The following is an 18,188-nucleotide window of genomic DNA, read 5'->3' on the forward strand; positions in this document are numbered from 1 at the left end:
AGAGAGAAGCTTCAGCCCAGGGGGAAAGGAAAAACCAGCAGGCTGGTGAGTGATGGTGTCAAGGCCAGGTGGGACTAGCTTATGCTATAAAGTCTGCCATCTTCTTGTAGATCCACTCCCTGTATCGGCGAACAGGTGCCAGCTTTCAAAAGGCCCAGCAAGAATTTGCTGCTGGTGTCTTCTCCAACCCTGCAGTTCGAACTGCTGCTGCCAATGCAGCTGCTGGGGCTGCTGAAAATGCATTCCGGGCCCCATGATCCTTCCTGGGATGCCCTGGCCCTGCCACCCAAGGGAGCTAACAGAGCCCCTATCCCTGAAGTCTCAAGAGTTGGGGGTTTCACTACTTGATGACTTGTGTCTATATAGGGCTCTTAATTCCACAGCCATGACTTTGAACCTGACTTGGAGGTGTGGGAAGCACACTGTGACCCAGTCACTGCTTGTCCTTATCCCCCATCTGGCCACACTGCTTCCACCTTTCACATACCCAAACCCAGCTTCCTTCAGTTGTGCCAAGGATGTGGCTTCGATTATTTAAATAAAAAAAGGAAAAAAGTGGAACTGGAATTCGCCTGTTTCCTGATTTAAAAAACAAATGGAAATTTAGGTCTTTTGAAAGATTGAGGGGAGGGGGGTGCGACCATGACGATTGATGGGACACCACGGATGGACAGGGATGGGACTGGATGACAGACAACCAGAATAAAAAGTACTACATGGGGTCTTAAGGGAAGATCACAGTTGGCCTGAGTAGATTGGAATGGGTCAGATGGTAGAAGGCCCAGGTACCAGGAAGAGAGTCGGAAACGAAGAGATCAGGGAGCCCTGTTTGCTACTCCTCTCCATCAATGATGGAGTAGAGTCTGCCGCCTCTGCTGAGAACCCTGCATCCTGGGAACCTGAGAGACTGAATGGGGGGCAAGTGGACATGGAAAGCATCATAAAACTATTTTGTTAGCTGTGGTCTAGGCGAAGCCAGGGACGGGTGAATGCCTCGCCCTAGCTCCTCCCCTCCCTCAGTAGCATTCTGACTACAGCTCCCGGGATGCACCGCGCCACCACGCCCCTCCTCTACACCAACCCCATCCCCCTGCCTCCAGTGCCCGACCTGCGGCAGCCAGAGCTTGGGGAGCGGCCGGTGGTGGGGAGGGGAGCGAGACAGGCGACCCAGAAGACCGAGGAGCCGCGGCCTCTCCCCACCAGGCCGCCCTGGATCTCACTGGGCACTGAGGGCACACCGAAACGCCTCTTGTCCCTACGCGCCGACCTCTCCCCTCTTCTGTAGACTTTGCATCGATCTCGCTTTGCTCTCCCCACCCTTCCCTGGGCTCCCGACTGCTGCCCTTTCTTCAGTCTGGGATCGGCCCTTCTCGACGCCCCGCTTTCCTAGGGAGATGCGATGAGCCAGTGCCCTCCCGTCCTCATCACCGCCCCGGGCACGGTACCCGACCGGTGCCCATGGTGGGGAAGAAGCACCTCGCAGCCCCTTCGTGACGCCCCTCCTTTGGGCCTTCCTCCAGCTGGCGTCCCTGGGCGATGTCCCAGAGGACCTAGCCAGGAGGTGGGCTCTGCAGCGAAGGGGCTGGAGAGGATAAAGGACCGGGCCTTGGGCGCCTCTGAGATGCTCCCAAGCGCCAAAGGGGGCCGAGCGAGGCATAGGCAACCCGGAGGTAGGCATGATGCCCTCGCCTAGTGACTCCAGCCGCTCGCTGACCAGCCGGCCCAGCACCCGGGGCCTTACCCACCTCCGCCTCCACCGACCCTGGCTGCAGGCCCTGCTCACGTTGGGGCTCGCCCAGGTACTCCTAGGTATCCTGGTGGTAACCTTCAGCATGGTGGCTTCCTCTGTCACCACCACCGAGAGCATCAAGAGGTCCTGCCCATCTTGGGCTGGGTTCTCGGTGAGTTGGGTACAAAGAGTGCACAGTAGTGGGGTGGGAAGAAGCTTCTTGGGTCCCACCTCTCCTCACCTGCTGCAAGCCCACATCCTTGCCTTTCCTTCCTCTCCTGCTCCTCTCCTCCTTGCAGGGCTGGGTGCATCCTGTGGTAAGGGGCTCACCCAGGTGTTTCCCCTGCCAGGCTGAGCCTGTGCCCACTCTGTCCCCAGCTGGCGTTCTCCGGGGTGGTTGGCATTGTGTCCTGGAAGCGGCCATTCACTCTAGTGGTAGGTGCCAAGGCCCAGTACCCACTGGGAGTTAGGGACCCAGTACCACAGGGGAATACCCCTTTGTGCCCTCAGGAAGGGTGCTGGCACAAAGTGTCTGTTAAGAGAGAAGGGTGGCTCATTTTGTGTAAGAATTCCATGAAGGTCCCAGCCCTGAGTTGGCACCCTCCTTCCCCCAGATCTCTTTCTTCTCCTTGCTTTCGGTGCTCTGTGTCATGCTCAGCATGGCTGGCTCTGTTCTCTCCTGTAAGAATGCTCAGCTGGCTCGGGACTTTCGAGAGTGCTCCATGGTGAGATTTATGGTGGGAAAACTGGAGAGAATTAGTTGGGGGAGGTGTACAGGGCCCCTGAATTGGTCCTGACCCAGGCTGCCTTGCTCATCCCACTCCCACTCAGGAAGGGAAGGTCTGTGTGTGCTGCCCCCCTGCCCCCCTACACCGACCCTGTCCAGAATGGGGCCAGGAACTGAAAGTTGCCCTTAACTCCACCTGTGACGAAGCCCGAGGAGCCCTTAAGGTGAGCATATAGTACCCCATCCCTTCCTCCACCACAATCATTCTGGTTCTTCTCTTTACCTCTCCTCCTGGGGTTCTCAAAGGCCCAGAATATTTGGGTTTACCCCTCCCAGGCCTCTCACTCCTCTCCTCCATTCTCTTCCCTTTCCCAGAACCTGCTCTTCAGTGTCTGTGGACTCACCATTTTCGCAGCGATAATCTGTACCCTCTCTGCTATTATCTGCTGTGTTCAGATCTTCTCCCTGGATCTGGTGCATACGGTGAGAGGGAAAGCCAGGCCCAAGCAGATAAGTGTGGTGGGAGCTAGGGGTGTGTCTGCTGGGATTGGGCATGCAGAGTCAATAGCTACCGGTCTGGATTACAAGCATGGGACAGACTCTGGGTCACCTGTGATTGCCTACTGTAGGAATGTTTAGGATGCCAAAGGGAAGGGGGGAAGACTGGATGGGGCAGAATCAGGAAAATCCTAGATGGAGGTAGGGATAAAGTCTTGTGGTGACAGGGAACAGGTAATAATTATGGATGAAAGTACAACTGTAAAAAGGAGGGATTTATGGATGGGCAGTGCCAGAGCTGGATGGGCAGTGCCAGAGCTGGATGCTCAGAGTAGGGACAGGTTTAAGGAGCTAAGTATGGTCAAAGAAGGGCTGGAACTGAATCTTCTTGAAGGAGGTGGGAACATAAAAATAGCAGAAAGGAGCCGGGGTGGTGGTGCACGCCTTTAATCCCAGCACTTGGGAGGCAGAGGCAGGCAGATCTTTGTGAGTTTGAGGCCATCCTGGTCTACATAGTGAGTTCCAGGACAGCTGGAGCTACAGGGAGACCCTGTCTCAAAAAGTCAAAAAAAAAAATAGCAGAAAAGAAAAGATTTTGAAACCAGGCTTGCTGACCTGCTTACTCCCCAGCAGCTGGCCCCAGAACACTCAGTCTCAGGCCCCCTGGGGCCTCTGGCCTGTACATCCTCACCTCCACCTCCTCTCTTACACACCATGCTGGACTTGGAGGAATTTGTGCCACCTGTGCCCCCACCGCCCTACTATCCCCCAGAGTATACCTGCAGTTCAGAAACAGATGCACAGAGGTAAGATTGGGTGGGGTTCTGCTAGAGGACCTGAGGAAGAGGGCTGGGGCTGGGCCTGGATTGTGGGAGGGATAGCTGTGGAGTAGGAGTTATTTTCTAGGCCCTGATCCTCTCCCTCATCCTGCCAGCATCACATACAATGGCTCTATGGATAGCCCGGTGCCCCTGTACCCTACTGATTGCCCCCCTTCTTACGAGGCCGTCATGGGGCTACGAGGAGACAGCCAGGTGAGAGGACTTGGTGTGGCTGGGAGCAGGGGATAGCCTGAAAAGCTGCTTGATGAGGATACCAATAATTCTCATGATCTCATCATCTAGATCCTGCTGAGGTGGGTGGCAGAACAACTAGTATTTCTGTATTAAAGATGTGGAGCCAGAAAACCCAGCACTCGGGAGGCAGAAGCAGAGTAGTGTGTTCCAGGCCAACTAGGGCTTCGGTGACCCTGTCTCAAAAAATAAAGATGTGGAAACTGATGTCCTCATAAATGACTTCTACAAAGCCAGTGTACTGGCACAGGCCTGTAATCCCAGTACTGGGGAAACAGAGGAAGAAGGATTAGAAATTCAAAAACTAGCCTAGGTTACATGAACCCTGTCTTTAAAACAAAACAATCAAAAAACAAGTAACTCAGAGAGTGACAAAGCTGGTGTGGAATCTCAGTCCCTGGTCTCCAGAGGTCTGTTGAGTACATGGGAATGGCCATGCTAATGTGAAGGACTGGACCTTTGATCCTGTGTCTCCTGCAGGCCACTTTGTTTGATCCTCAGCTTCATGATGGCTCCTGTCCCTGTGAGCGAGTGGCATCCATTGTAGATGGTGAGCAGAATGGGGAGGAGTGGCCAAGGACTCGGTGGGGGACAGCAGGGGTAGGGTGGGGCCGTAAGGAAGGGAAGACAAGGCTGAGCTAGGCTATGGTTTAGGGATGAGGACTATGGCTTCTTGGAAACTTGGGCCTGTCTCCTTGGAGATAAAGCAGGACAGGCCGAGAGGCTGGGCCCTGAAAGGGGAATTGCCTGGTCAGGCCCTCCTACGATGCTACCTAGCGCCCCCTGCCGCCCACAGTGTCCATGGACAGCGGGTCACTGGTGTTGTCCGCCATTGGCGACCTCCCGGGGGGCTCTAGCCCGTCCGAGGACTCATGCCTGCTGGAGCTCCAGGGCTCTGTGCGCTCGGTCGATTACGTGCTTTTCCGCTCCATCCAGCGAAGCCGCGCCGGCTACTGCCTTAGCCTGGACTGCGGCCTGCGGGGCCCCTTTGAGGACAGCCCCTTGCCACGGCGACCCCCACGATCTGCCCGCTCCTATTCCTGCTCCGCCCCTGAAGCCCCACCCCCACTGGGTGCCCCCACGGCAGCTCGCAGTTGCCACCGGTTGGAGGGCTGGCCGCCCTGGGTGGGACCCTGCTTCCCGGAGCTGAGGCGGAGGGTCCCCCGGGGAGGCAGCCGTCCAGCTGCTCCCCCTCCCGCTAGAGCCCCAACTCGACGTTTCAGCGATAGCTCAGGTTCCCTCACCCCACCGGGGCACCGGCCTCCTCACCGGACTCCCCCACCACCACTGCTGCTGCCACGGTCTCACAGCGACCCAGGCATCACCACCTCCAGTGACACTGGTGAGCCACTCCTCACCTGGTTCCGGGAAGGGTAGGCACCGGGAGCCACAAAATGGGCGATGCCCACCCAGACTGGGACCCTGTGAAGTTCCTAAAGAGGAGGAAAGTGAATTCATTCCTGCAGTACCATCCTTGAGTGTTCATCTCCTAGAACAGAGCTTTCATAGCTTCATAGCCAAAGACAGGACTTGGTTGAAACCAGTTCCACAGCTCCTAAGCTTAAACTACTTATCCACCCTGTGCAAGCCTCAGCTTCTCAGCTTGTAGAAGACAAGTGTACTAGTAAGAGGTCAACCAGAAGTACTGTAGAGTTGCTGAGAAAGCAGATGAAGCAAAATAGCTTACAGCCACCCTGGGGGGTGCCTGGACTGTCCTCTGGGAACGCTAAGCAGAGCCGGTCTGCTCAGTACTCAGGAGTGAATCCTAGCATCCGCACAGAAAAGGCTCTGTGATCTGAGGAGGATAGGGCTGTAGACCCCATCTTCCTGCATTATACTACCTAGTTGCTGGCACATGTGGTCAGAGATGATGGCCCCTTGAATGGGAATGGACTATAGTAACCAGAACAATCCCACAGCGCCTGAGTTCTCACAGAGGGGTGGGCAGTGGAAGGGCAGGTGTGTCAGTAGGTGTGTCACAGTCCCTTTCTCTCCCCAGCTGACTTCAGGGACCTTTACACCAAAGTGCTTGAGGAAGAAGCTGCCTCGGTTTCCTCTGCAGATACAGGTCAGGCTTGTGACGAGCAGCTGGAAGGTGAGGGGGTTACTGCTTGGCCCACCCTGTACCCCCCACATACCTCTTTCTCTGCAGGGCTCTGTTCTGAAGCCTGCCTCTTCCGCCTAGCCCGCTGCCCTTCCCCCAAGTTGTTACGTGCTCGCTCAGCTGAGAAACGCCGCCCTGTGCCCACTTTCCGGAAGGTTCCCCTGCCTTCAGGTCCTGCACCTGCCCACTCTCTGGGGGACCTGAAAGCAAGCTGGCCGGGCCGGGGGCTGGTCACTCGTTTCCTCCAGATGTCCAGGAAATCCCCAGACCCCGTTGGGACTGGAGCCCATGGACATAAGCAGGTAAGTGGTAGGAACCCAGGGATGATCCTTGGGAAAGACTGGAAGTTGGGCCATACCAAAGCCCTCCCTTGTGCCCCCTTCCAGATACGCAGGAGCCCATGGGGCCGACCTGGCCGGGAGAGCCTCCACCTTCGCAGCTGTGGTGATTTGAGCTCTGGCTCCTCCTTGCGCAGACTCCTGTCTGGCCGCCGGCTAGAGCATGGAGGCCGGCCCCACAGCCTCAGCCTCAATGGAGGCAGCCAGGAAACTGGGCTCTGACCGAGCTTCTTGTCACACTGAACAGATGCAGATGAATGCTGGAGCCATGTGTACCAACTGGTTCCAACCAGCATCCCCCAGCATCCCTGTACACTGACTGGCACAAATAGAAACCCGCTGTATGCCCTCCCAAGGCGTTCTTTCCCGCCTGCCTTTGGGGGCTCCTGCTGCTTGCCCCTGTCCTTCTGGACTTGGGACCTTCTATCCTGTGCTGCATGGGTGTTCAAGCTGTGGGAGGAGAATTGGAGGAGGAAATGAGTAAACTCCCTTCAGTATAAGAATGCCTTTCTGATCTTCAGGAAGCACTGTGTTCAGGGCAAAGGCCTATCCTGAGTGTTTAAGAACATGGTGGTTTGTGCCTGTGCCAGATGGTGAGGCAGTCTTGAAGAGACAGAAATCTAGGTGGCTTTTCTGCTCTGCCACCTCTAGCTGCATGACCTTGGGCAAGTTATTTAACCTCAATTGCCTGATCTGTAAAACATTGTGAACAGGAATGTTTGTAAAGCTCTTAACACTCTGAGTAAGCCTTCAATAAATTTCAATTTCCTCCTTCTCAATTAGAGTGGTTCTTTTTTTTTTTTTAAAAAAAAAAAAAGCAGTTTAAAGACAGCTCTTAAGCACAGAGGGTAATACAGAGATATGCTCAAGGAAATAAGACATACCTATGTGAGGTATGGGCTTCTCAAAAGAGTTGCTCTTGGACTATTCTTTTTTTTATCTTGTTTTATGTGTGTTTTGTTTGCATGTTTGTAAGTGCACCACGTGTGCAGTGTTTTCGGAGATCAGAAGAGGTCGTCAGATCCCTGAGGAACTGGAAAGACTGTCATGTGGGTGCTGGGAACCGAATCCAAGCCCTTTGTAAGAGCCACCAGTGCTGTTAACCACTCAGCTATCTTCTCCAGGCCCTGGACTCTTTTTTATTTTTATTTATTTATTTTTATCTTTTTTGTCTTTCTGAGACAGGGTCTCTTGTAGCCCAGGCCAAACTCACTGTGTAGCTAAAGATGACTTTGAACTTTTCTTTTTTTTTAAATTTTTAATTTTTTTTATTTTTACAAAAACGAGAATTTCATACGTGTATATAAGGTGTTTTGATCAAACCCATGCCCACTCCCTCCCCTCCAACATTCCTCCCCTCTGAAGAGGTAACCCTAAAATCTTTTAAGGATTAGATACAAGCTCCCAAATATTTTTGACATTTTTGGTCTTTGGAACAGAGTATGTTGCTAACAGGCCCAAGGACATTTTGACTTTTAGCCAAGAAACTGGCTAAATTTCTTTGGGGTCTTTTTGCCCTAACTGCCTAGCCAATTCCTACCTCCTTTTCTTATCACAGCATCCTCTGAAGGGGTTACCCGACCTTGAACTTTTCTTGTAAATGTTATTGCGTGTGTGTGTGTGTGTGTTTGTGTGTGTGTGTGTAATATGTGTTTGTGGGAGTGTGGGAGTGCATGTACACAGCACATGTGTGGTGGTCAGAGGACAACTCTGAGTGCTGGTCCTCACCTTCTACCTTGTTTGAGACTGGGTCTCTCTGCAGTTTTCCCACAGTGTATGCCAGGCTAGCTGGTCCTCCAGCTTCCAAGGATTCTCCTCTTTCCATTCCTATTTTCCCATTTCACTATAGGAGCACCTGGGATTAAAGCATTTGGCTTTATGTGGTAGGTTCTAGCAATCTGAACTCAAGTCCTCATGCTGCATGGCAAACACCTTCCTAGCCTCAGCCTTGAACTCTTTATCCCTTACCATCACTTCCCAAGTGCTAGGATTACAGACCAGCATTACCATGTCAGCTTGACAAAGTTTTTATTCACCTCTGTATCTCACTTGATCTCTAACCATCAATTAATCAAGATACATAATCAGCATTTTTCTAGTTTTCTCCTTTGTCTTTAAAGACATTACAGTTTCCTGATTCTCCTCTTACTTTACCCTCTGGGTACCTTTAAAAGCTTTTGCTTCAAATGTTCCATGCTTTTATTATTCTACTTTTTTATTTTTATATTATGTATATGAGTGTTTTGCATGCATGTAGTGTGCCACGTACATACAGTGCCTGTGGAGGACAGAAGAGGGTGTCAGATCCCTTGGACTTGGAGTTTCAGACAATTGTTAACTGCCATGTTGGTGCCGGGAACCAAACCTGGGTCCTCTGAAAGAGCCATAAGTGCTCTTAACCAGAGCCATGTGTCCAGTACCACAATGGAATTCTGGGATTTGGGGTTTTTTTGGTCTTTTTGAGACAGGGTCTCCCTGTAGTCCCAGCTGGCCTGGTACTCACAGAGATCCACCTGCCTCTGCCTCCCGAGTGGCCCACAATGGAATTCCTGATTCCTGCCCCCATACTGTTCTCTCAATAAACAGCACTGCAAATACCCATTTGCACATTCCAAAAGCTTAAGAATGTTATTGGTTTCCCTCATCAAATACGCCAAATCTATGACTAATTCATCTGTCTCACCATCTATCAGCTACCTACTACAAGCCACCACCCTCTCCATAACACCTCTGAATTTCTTTCCATTCTTTCTAACAATCCATTTTTCATATAGCAACATGGAGCAAAGCTCTGCCTAAAGGGAAGCACTTTGGCTCATGCCTATAATCCCAGCAGCCATGAGGTAAATGCAGGAAAACTGCTGTGAGTTCAAGGCCAGCCTGAGCTCTAGTGTGAGATGATGTCTTAAAAGACAGCTCTGGTCTGCCTGTTGATTGACTGGCTTTCTACTGTATTTAAGGAGCTGCCATGTATCTCTGTTAACTTTTTCTTTCTTTCTTTTCTTCCTTTTTTTTTTTTCTTTCTTTCCAATAGAGCGTTCTTGATTTTCTTTTAATGTATGCTAGGCTGGAACTTGCTATGTAGATCAGGCTGACCTGGAAATCACAGACACCTATCTGCTTCTACGCCTGAGTGCTAGGATAAAATGTGACTTCTCCTTTTCCTTCTTTCGGATACTAAAAGCCTAGTATGCTTCCCAGACACTTTGGGCTTTCTCACTCTCTCTGAAGTTCTGAAGCTTCTCTTAGGCTTTCCCCTTGCCAGGATGCAGCTGTTTGTCAGCCATGTGACTGCTTGCTGAACCTCCATGGCTGAACATGCTGGCCTAACTAAAAAAGCATGGCTTTCTCTCTTCCTCTTCTCCAGCTCCCCTCCCTTGTCAGCTGCTAAGATTTATATCTTACCTGCCCTACTGTGTTTCTTTCAAATTCTCATAAAAATTTCCAACAAGAGTAATGGCACATACCTGTAATCCCAGCACTCAGGAGGCTGATGAAGGAAGATTCAAAGTTAGAGGTCAGGTTAGACTGCATAGTGAGATACAGGCCTAGCCCAGACTACACAGCAAGACAGGGTCTACCTGTAGTTCCATCTGGCCTGGAACTAGCTATATATAGACTAGGCTGGCCTTGAACTCCCAGAGATCCACTACCTTCTGAGTGCTGGGACTAAAGGCATGTGCCACCACGCCCAGCTACCTGCTCTTTCTTGATCAGTAACTATTCTGCTCCTGCGGCTGAAACTGTCACTACATTCTAGTCTTAATCTTACTCTCCCCTCTAAGGAAAGTTTTCTTTTTCTTCCTTCTGCTCTTGAGCATCCATTCCCTTCTCACTTGGTCCCATCAGGTTCCTTCCTCTTCCTTTTCCTAGCCACTACTCTCCATATAGTTTTCAGTCAACATTTCTCTGCCTCCATCTGAATCTCCAAGTTTGATCCAAGGAACAAATAATTCAGATAACATGGTTTTTGTTTGTTTTATTAGTTAATTGTGTGTATGTGTGTAAGTGTCACATTACACATACAGAGGTCAGAGGACAACTTTTGTTTTTTTGTTGTTTTGTTTTTCTGAGACAGGGTCTCCCTGTAGCCCCAGCTGGTCTGGAACTCACTATGTAGACCAAGCTGGACTGAATCTCACAGTGATCCACCTGCCTCTGCCTGCCAAGTGCTGAGACTAAAGACATGCACAACTGGGTTGGGCAGGACAACTTTTGGGAGTCAGTTTTCTACTTCTACAGTGTGGGTCTGGAGATTGAATTCAGGCCATCAGGCTGGGCAGTTGGTACATTATTCACTTAGCAACCTCACCAGCCCTTCCGTGGCGCACACCTTTAATCCCAGCACTCCAGGCCAGCTGGGGCTACAGGGAGACCCTGTCTCAAAAAGGCCAAAAACAAAGCAAAGCAATCTCACCAGCCCACAGCATGTTTTATTTTTATTTCTTATTAGTGTGTGTGTGATGTTTGAGTACAAGCCCTCATGTTGTTTTGCAGTTCTGGGGATTTAACCCAGGGCCTCAGGCATGAAAAGTAAGTTTCTACCACTGAACCAGCCCTGCCATATTGTTTTGTGCACTTCTCACTACCTAAAATTATCTCATAGGAACACTTATTGTATATTACAGTTTCTATTGTATCTTATAGTTTCTATCATATCTATAGTTTCTGCTAGTTTCTAGGACTGAAAATAAAGCCAAGGAAAGGTGAGATGGCTCAGCAGGTAAAGCACTTGCTACTCAGGCCTCCAATTTCATTTCAGTCCCTGGAATCCACCATGAAAAAGTGGAAAGAGAGAACTGACCCCATAAGGTTGTCTTTTGGCATGTGCTTCTGCTGGGGATGTAGTTCAGTGGTGGAATGCTTGCTCATAGCATAGCATGAAAGACCCTGGTAGTGTACACACACATACACACACACAAATGAATAAACGTGGGAAAATGTGGGGGCTTTATTTTTTTTTTGAAGCATGCAACTCTGATTGGAACTCACAGATTCACCTGCTTCTGTCATCCTTGTGCTTGGATTAAAGGCATGTACATCACACCTGACAAAATCAAGGGGTTTGCTTTGTTTTTTTAAGAAAATAAAGCCAATTCCTATGTTCAAAAATAAGTCCAGTATACTGGCTTATGCCAATGAACCCAGCACAGCAGTTGGGCTACATAAGTTTCAAAAACCAGAGGTACCAGCATGGTACCTTTAATCCCAGCACTTTCAACATAGAGACAATCAGATCTTGGATCTCTGTGAGCTAGAGGCCGGCTGGGACTACATAATTGAGACCCTGTCTCAAAAACATTTAAAGAAAAAAGCTGCCAGGCGTGGTGGTGCATGCCTTCAATCCCAGCACTCCAGAGGCAGAGGCAGGCCAGCCTGGTCTACATCGTAAGTTCCAGGCCAGCTGGGGCTACAGGGAGACCTTGTCTCAAAAAGACCAAAAAAAAAGAAAAGAAAAGAAAAGAAAAAAAGCTGCAGGTGTAGCTCAGTGGTGGAGTGCTTGCCTAGCATAACAGGTCCTGGGTTCAATCACTTTTTTGTTTTTATTTTATTTATTATTATTATTATTGTTGTTGTTGTTGTTGTTATTTATTTTTTTGGTCTTTTTTGAGACAGGGTCTCCTTGTAGCCCCAGCTGTCCTGGAACTCACTATGGAGACCAGGCTGGCCTTGAACTCACAGAGATCCACCTGCCTCTGCCTCCCAAGTGCTGGGATTAAAGGCATGCGCCACCACGCCCGGCCCACTTTTTTATTTTGAGTATATGCAGTATCATCTCATCAAATATAAGTTCCCAAGGGCAAAGACTTGCTCATTGCACTGAACCTAACGCACTGTGGGCCCTCCAACACTCTTGTATGCCAGTCGTGAAGCCTCACAACTGTAATCTCAACACTTGAGAGGCTGAGGCTGGGGGAGTGTTGCGAGTTCGAGGCCAGGCTGGGCTATGAAGTGAGATCCTGTCTCAGAAAATAAAACAATAAAAAGCAGCCAAGTTACTAAAAGGCCAGTGGGCCTTGTAAACAGCTTCAGGATTCTACCATTGTGGGTGCAAGGTGATGCCCTCCAGTAACGAGAGGAAGAGGCACTGCCCAGAGATGGCGTCAGCCTGCAAAGCTTCTTGAATAATTCACAACCATAACAGCATAGCCTCAGGAAAGGGTTGGGGCGCAGCCAGGACACAAAATGAAGAGGTGGACACTTGGGTTCCCATAGGGGCGGTTTCTGGGAATTAGATGTTCCCTATCCTGAGGCTCCAAGCTCAGGAACCTTGATCAACTTCCGTGGAAAGGGCTCATTGTGGAAACCCAATCTTCTCCCCCACCAATTACCAGTGGTGCCATGCGTCATCCTCGCCTCTTCCCTCGGGATAGACCATGAAGACGCTCGCCCTCCGTATGGGATAGGCTGGTCAGCAAGAGTTAGACAACTCTGTCCCCAGAAGAACCAATAACAAGTAAGAGAAGGCCTTGAATCCAGCCTCCAGATGAACGTCAATTTCCTTTTGAGCCAAAACTCAGGTCGCTAGTCTTGCGCCTGCGCATCTTAGCACTGCAGGTCTTCGTGCGCAGCTCGGCCCACCACCCCGCCCCGTCGCGTCCGCTCTCCCAGAGCCGCTGCAGAGGGATTGCTCTTCGCCTCCGGTTGGGGCTGCTGTTTCTCTTCTTAGCAGGCGGAATTGATGTTGCCAGCTGGGTATCTTAACTCTTCCCCTCCCCAGAGTTTGCAGTTAGCCTTCCCATTATCATTTTCAGTTTCCAGATCCCATAGGGTAGAAAGAGAAAATTGTCCTTTGACCTCCACCTTCGCGCACCGCCCCCCTCAACAATAAATAAATAAACGTAATAAAATAAAATAATTTTGTTTAAAGAGGTGACGGGGGCGGGGCTGGAGAGATGGTTCAGCGGTTAAGAGCTAGCAGAGGACCTGGGTTTCTATTCCCAGCACCCATATGGCGGCTAAGAACCATCCTTAACTCCAGTTCAGGGGAATCCGACGCCCTCTTCTGTCCTCCGCGGCATTGCACGACACGGGTGCACCCACATACATTCAGGCAATGCACCCGTACACAGAAAATAAAAATAATAAATTAAAAAATATATTTTTTTAAAAAAGAGGAGGGGGAGAGTGGAAGAAGAGAGAGGGGGAGGAGAAGATAATATTTTCAACAGAAAAAGTTCTTGAAATTAGGTCTCTGACAGATCGCTACATAATTGTTTACAATGTAATAATAGTGACAAAGGAGATGTGAGGGCTATGAGCTTGTGTTACAGGATGATTTTTCTTTTTTTGCTCTGGTATGTGTGTACCTGTGTGTAGACAGAGAATTTCTTAGAGAAAGTGACTTCTGAAGCCAGGGCATGGTGGCTTATGCCTGTAATCTGGAGAGGCTGAAGCAGGACAATCTAGTTTGAGATCCGTCTGGGATACATAGTGAGTTCGAGGCCAGCCAGGGCTACACAGTGAGACCTGTCTCAATCAAAAGTGTACAAAGGAGACAGAGGAGCATATTTGTCACCCCTAAAGGCCACTGTAGTGACCTGTGTTTGAAGTAGGGCCCTAGTGTGATTTTCTGTTGTCCCCTAGGTATTTCCTGAGGATCTTCTTATTTGAGGTAATGATTAGGAGGCTCTCTGCAAATTCAATAGCTGGAGGCCAAATTTAGTGGCAGGCATCCATAAGGTTCGGGACATTCCTACCCAAATAGCTGGCCATCATTTTACTCAAATTTGGAGTGTTCTGCTCAACAGTAGGTACAAACATAAAAATCAAGTAGAAATTAGTAGAACTATATTGTAGAAAAGTTTTATAGAGCCAGTGTGGTGGTGACCACTTTTAATCCTAGCACTTGGGAGGCAGCCTGAGCTACATAGTGAGTTCCAGGCCAGCCTGTGCCACAGGGAGATCCTGTCTCAACAAAGAACAACAACAAAAAGTTTGGCCAGGTGTGGTGGTACATGCCTTTAGTCCCAGTACTCAGGAGGCAGAGGCAGGAGGCCAGCCAGGTCTACATAATGAGTTCCAGTTCCAGGCTAGCTAGGGTTACAGGAAAAGGGGCCTGTTTCAAAAAAAAAAAAAAAAAAAAAAAAAAAGGAGGAGGAGAAGAAGAAAAAATTTGCATATAGATGAAAGATTTTGTGAATCAGCTTTTGTGACTCTGATCATGGCAGCCTCTGGTCCACAAAGCACAATGACAGCAGAAAGGTGGGAACCAAGAAACAGAACATAGGGAAAATAGTAAACTGGGCAGCTTCAGATAACTTTTTTGTTAAAGGTTAAAGCAGTGGCCAGGTTTTTTTATTTAACAACTCTAGACTGGAATCTCTTGTTTTCAGGAAAAACTGGTATGTTTTAGAATCTACCTCCCTTAAAGTTTCATTTTGGTTGTGGCATTTAGCATGACTGAGTCCATTTTGGTTTGGTCTGGTTTTGGGGGACCTTAGGCAAGAGTTCAGTCCGAAACAATGACCTCTCGTGATTTGTTTAATAGTCCTTATTATGCTTAATTTTGCTTAAATAATAAAATTCAGAGCCGGGTGTGGTGCGCAGGCCTGTAATCTCAGCACTCGGGAGGCAGAGGCAGGTGGATCTCTGTGAGATCAAGGCTAGTCTCAACTACACAGAGAGTTCCAGGCCAGCTGGGGCTACAGGGAAACCCTGTCTCAAAAAGACAAAATAAAATTTAAAATATGGAGGTTAGAGACTAGAGAGATGGCTCAGAGGTTAAGAGCACTGGCTGCTCTTACAGAAGACAAAGGTTTGGTTCCCAGCACTTACATGGTAGCTAACAACTGTCAGTAACACCAGTTCCAGGGGAATCTGATGCCCTCCTCTGGTTCTGCAGGCATTCCAAGACATGCACTTACATACATGCAGGCAAAACACTCCTACACGTGAAATAAAAATAAATAAAAAATATCAAGGTCAGGGCTGGAGAGGTGGCTCAGCAGTTAAGAACACCGGCTGTTCTTGCAGAAGACCTGGGTTCGAATCCCAGCACCCACATGGGAGCTAACTGTCCATAACCCCAGTCCCAGGGAATCTGACAGCCTCTTCTGTCCTCTGCAGGCATTGCACGACACGGGTACACTTACCTACATGCAGGCAACACACACATACACATAAAAATAATAAAATATTTTTTTAAATATCAAGGTCAGGCTGGGCATGGTGGCACACACCTTTAATCCCAGCACTCGGTAGACAGAGGCAGGAGGATCTCTGTGAGCTCGAGGCCAGCCTGGTCTCCATGGTGAGTCCAGGACAGCTGGGGCTACAGGGAGACCCTGTCTCAAAAAGACCAAAAAGAAAAAAAAAAAAAAAAAAGGTCAAAGCCAGGTGTGGTGGTACATGTCTTTAATCCCAGCACTGGGGAGGCAGAGGCAGGCAGATCTCTGTGCGATAAAGGCCAGCCTGGACTACACATCGAGTTCCAGGCCAGCTGGGGCTACAGGGAGACCCTAGTCTCAAAAATAAAAATAAATAACCCGGCGTGGTGGTGCATGCCTGTAGTCCCAGGACTTGGGAGGCAGAGGTAGGCGGATCTCTGTGAGTTCAAGGCCAGCCTGGTCTACATAGTGAGTTCCAGGACAGCTGGGGCTACAGGGAGACCCTGCTTCAAAAAAGACAATAATAATAATAATAATAATAATAATAATAAATTAATAAATACATAAATAAATAAACCAACCAAGGTCAAATTGGGGCTGGAGAGATGGTTCAGCGGTGAAGAGCACTGACTGCTCTTGAAGAGGACAGGGCTTGATTCCCAGCACCCACATGGTGGCTACAAACCGTCCTTAACTCCAGTTCCAGGGGAATCCCAAGCCCTCTTCTGACCTCCTTGGCATTGCACGACACGGGTGCACTCACATACGTGCAGGCAATACACTCATACACATAAAATAAAAATGATAAATAAAATGTTTTTTAAAAACCAAGGTCAAATCACAATGTGAGAGAAATTTAGATGATGAGATTGAATTAACCTGGAAAACTTTTTAAAAATATTTTATTATTTTTATTATTTTATGTGTATGATTGTATTGCCTGCATGTATGTGAGTGCACCTGTGTTGTGCAATGCCGTGGAGGTCAGAAGAGGGCCTTGGATTCCCCTGGAACTGGAGTTAAGGACGGTTCATAGCTGCCCTGTGGGTGCTGGGAATGGAACCTGGGTCCTCTGCAAGAGCAGTCAGTGCTCTTAACCGCTGAGCCATCTCTCCAGCCCCTAACCTGGAAAACTTACAAATTGAAAGCTACAAAGAAGAAACAAGAGACTCAAATTTACCCTGCAGAATGATACAGGGAGGAGAAGCCTATAAACCCACTGAAACAGGCAAGGGTAAAAGTAGACCATGCTCAATGCATCTTTGCAGAATTGGGTACGGCAGCACACGCTTATTATCCAAACAACTGGGAGGCTGACGCTGGAGGACTACAACTTTGAGGCCAATCTGGATTGTGTAGTGAGACCCTGCTTCATAAATAAATAAATAAATAATAAATAAATAATAAATAAATATCAAGCCAGGTGTGGTATCATACATCTGTAGTTCCAGTACTTGGGAGGTAGAGGAAAGGCTGGAGGATGGCTTGAGTTGGAGGCCAGCTTAGTCTCCATACCAAGTCCCAGGCCTGAAAAGACTACATAGTGAGATCTTGTTTCAAAAAAATCAACTGAATGAAAGCCAGGTTTGGTGACACGTGCCTTTAATTCCAGCACTTGGGAGGCAGAGGCAGGTGGATCTCTGTGAGTTAGAAGCTAGCCTGGTCTACATAGTGAGTTCCAGGTCAGCTGGGGTACAGGGAGACCCTGTCTCACAAAAGACAAAAAAAGAATAAAAATAAAAATAAAGACAACTAAATATAAATACTCATTTAGAAATCAGACTGGGGAGAGATGGCTCAGTGGTTAAGAACAACAACTGTTCTTGCAGAAGACCCAGGTTCGAATCCCAGCACCCACATGGCAGCTAACAACTGTCCCTAACGCCAGTTCCAGGGGATCTGACAAGCCTCTTCTGTCCTCCGCAGGCATCGCAGGACATGGGTGCACTTACCTACATGCAGGCAATACACGCATACACATAAAATAAAAATAATAAATAAAAATTTTTAAAAAAAGAAAAAGAAATCAGACCTGTCTGAGGGAGTAGTTCAATGGTAAAATGGTAAAATGAGTGAAAAGGCCACACACTCACAAAAATTGTGGAATGAATGAACTAGAAAGAAGTCAGGTATCTGCCCTGTGGAGAACAAGTCTATGTAACACTTCCTGAAAAGCAGGAAGTCTAAAATAAGTGACTACAAACTGACATAGCCATACAGCAGCTCAATTTAATTCAACAACTTGGCACTTATTTATGTGTCATGATAGCTACAAGGATATGAGTCTGCCTAGAGAATGTAAGAATTTTCTTGAGGGCTCCCTGCCTAAACACAGGCCTACTTTGTTGCAACATTTAGTGTCCAGCATTGTTCTATACATACTTCAGTGCATCTAAATCTCACAATAGCCCTATGAGGTGGCATTATCACTACTCTTTTATAGATGAGAAACAGGCTTAGAGGGATTAATTTTACTGGTGGCTCAATATGATTGTCAACCAGTCAGTAACTGGTGGAGCCAGGATTCCAACCCTCCTTATCTCCCAGAAACTAAACTTAAATACTACAGATACCTAGGAGAAGTGACCAATTTTTCTTAGATGGTATTT

At 48.7% G+C, this 18,188-nt stretch overlaps 2 protein-coding genes across 7 annotated transcripts in view; both read left to right on the forward strand.

The window, feature by feature from the left end:
- Window positions 1-567, forward strand: part of Scamp3 (secretory carrier membrane protein 3) — a 6,385-nt gene extending 5,818 nt beyond the window's left edge. Inside the window, exon 9 of the mRNA XM_008854172.2 lies at window positions 111-567. Within this exon, the coding sequence (XP_008852394.1) occupies window positions 111-257 (147 nt within the window). The 3' untranslated portion in view covers window positions 258-567. The remainder of the gene's footprint in view (window positions 1-110) is intronic.
- Window positions 568-1,075: 508 nt separating this feature from the next.
- Fam189b (family with sequence similarity 189 member B) lies at window positions 1,076-7,248 on the forward strand. 6 transcript variants are annotated; one of them, XM_008854197.2, is made up of 12 exons: window positions 1,076-1,901; window positions 2,108-2,164; window positions 2,344-2,454; window positions 2,561-2,680; window positions 2,832-2,939; window positions 3,585-3,760; window positions 3,889-3,988; window positions 4,508-4,577; window positions 4,824-5,369; window positions 6,027-6,122; window positions 6,213-6,433; window positions 6,518-7,248. In XM_008854197.2, the coding sequence occupies exons 1-12, from the start codon at window positions 1,677-1,679 to the stop codon at window positions 6,689-6,691; spliced, it is 2,004 nt and encodes a 667-aa protein (XP_008852419.1). In that variant the 5' UTR covers window positions 1,076-1,676; the 3' UTR covers window positions 6,692-7,248. The 6 variants fall into 6 exon arrangements, with proteins under 6 accessions (XP_008852419.1, XP_008852425.1, XP_008852407.1 ...); XM_008854203.2 differs by having other exon boundaries at window positions 6,027-6,095; XM_008854185.2 differs by having other exon boundaries at window positions 1,077-1,901; window positions 6,027-6,095; window positions 6,180-6,433.
- Window positions 7,249-18,188: the final 10,940 nt, after the last annotated feature.

Source organism: Nannospalax galili, unplaced genomic scaffold, assembly GCF_000622305.1.
Source record: "Nannospalax galili isolate Female #2095 unplaced genomic scaffold, S.galili_v1.0 scaffold591, whole genome shotgun sequence".
NCBI lineage: Eukaryota > Metazoa > Chordata > Mammalia > Rodentia > Spalacidae > Nannospalax > Nannospalax galili.

Bases quoted from the DNA above. Each gene is read 5' to 3' on its own strand.
- Fam189b (XM_008854185.2), top strand. From the start codon at position 1,677: ATGATGCCCTCGCCTAGTGACTCCAGCCGCTCGCTGACCAGCCGGCCC. The intron at 2,165-2,343 runs GTAGGTGCCAAG...TCCTTCCCCCAG, and splicing joins AGCGGCCATTCACTCTAGTG to ATCTCTTTCTTCTCCTTGCT. The intron at 6,096-6,179 runs GTCAGGCTTGTG...CTTTCTCTGCAG, and splicing joins GGTTTCCTCTGCAGATACAG to GGCTCTGTTCTGAAGCCTGC.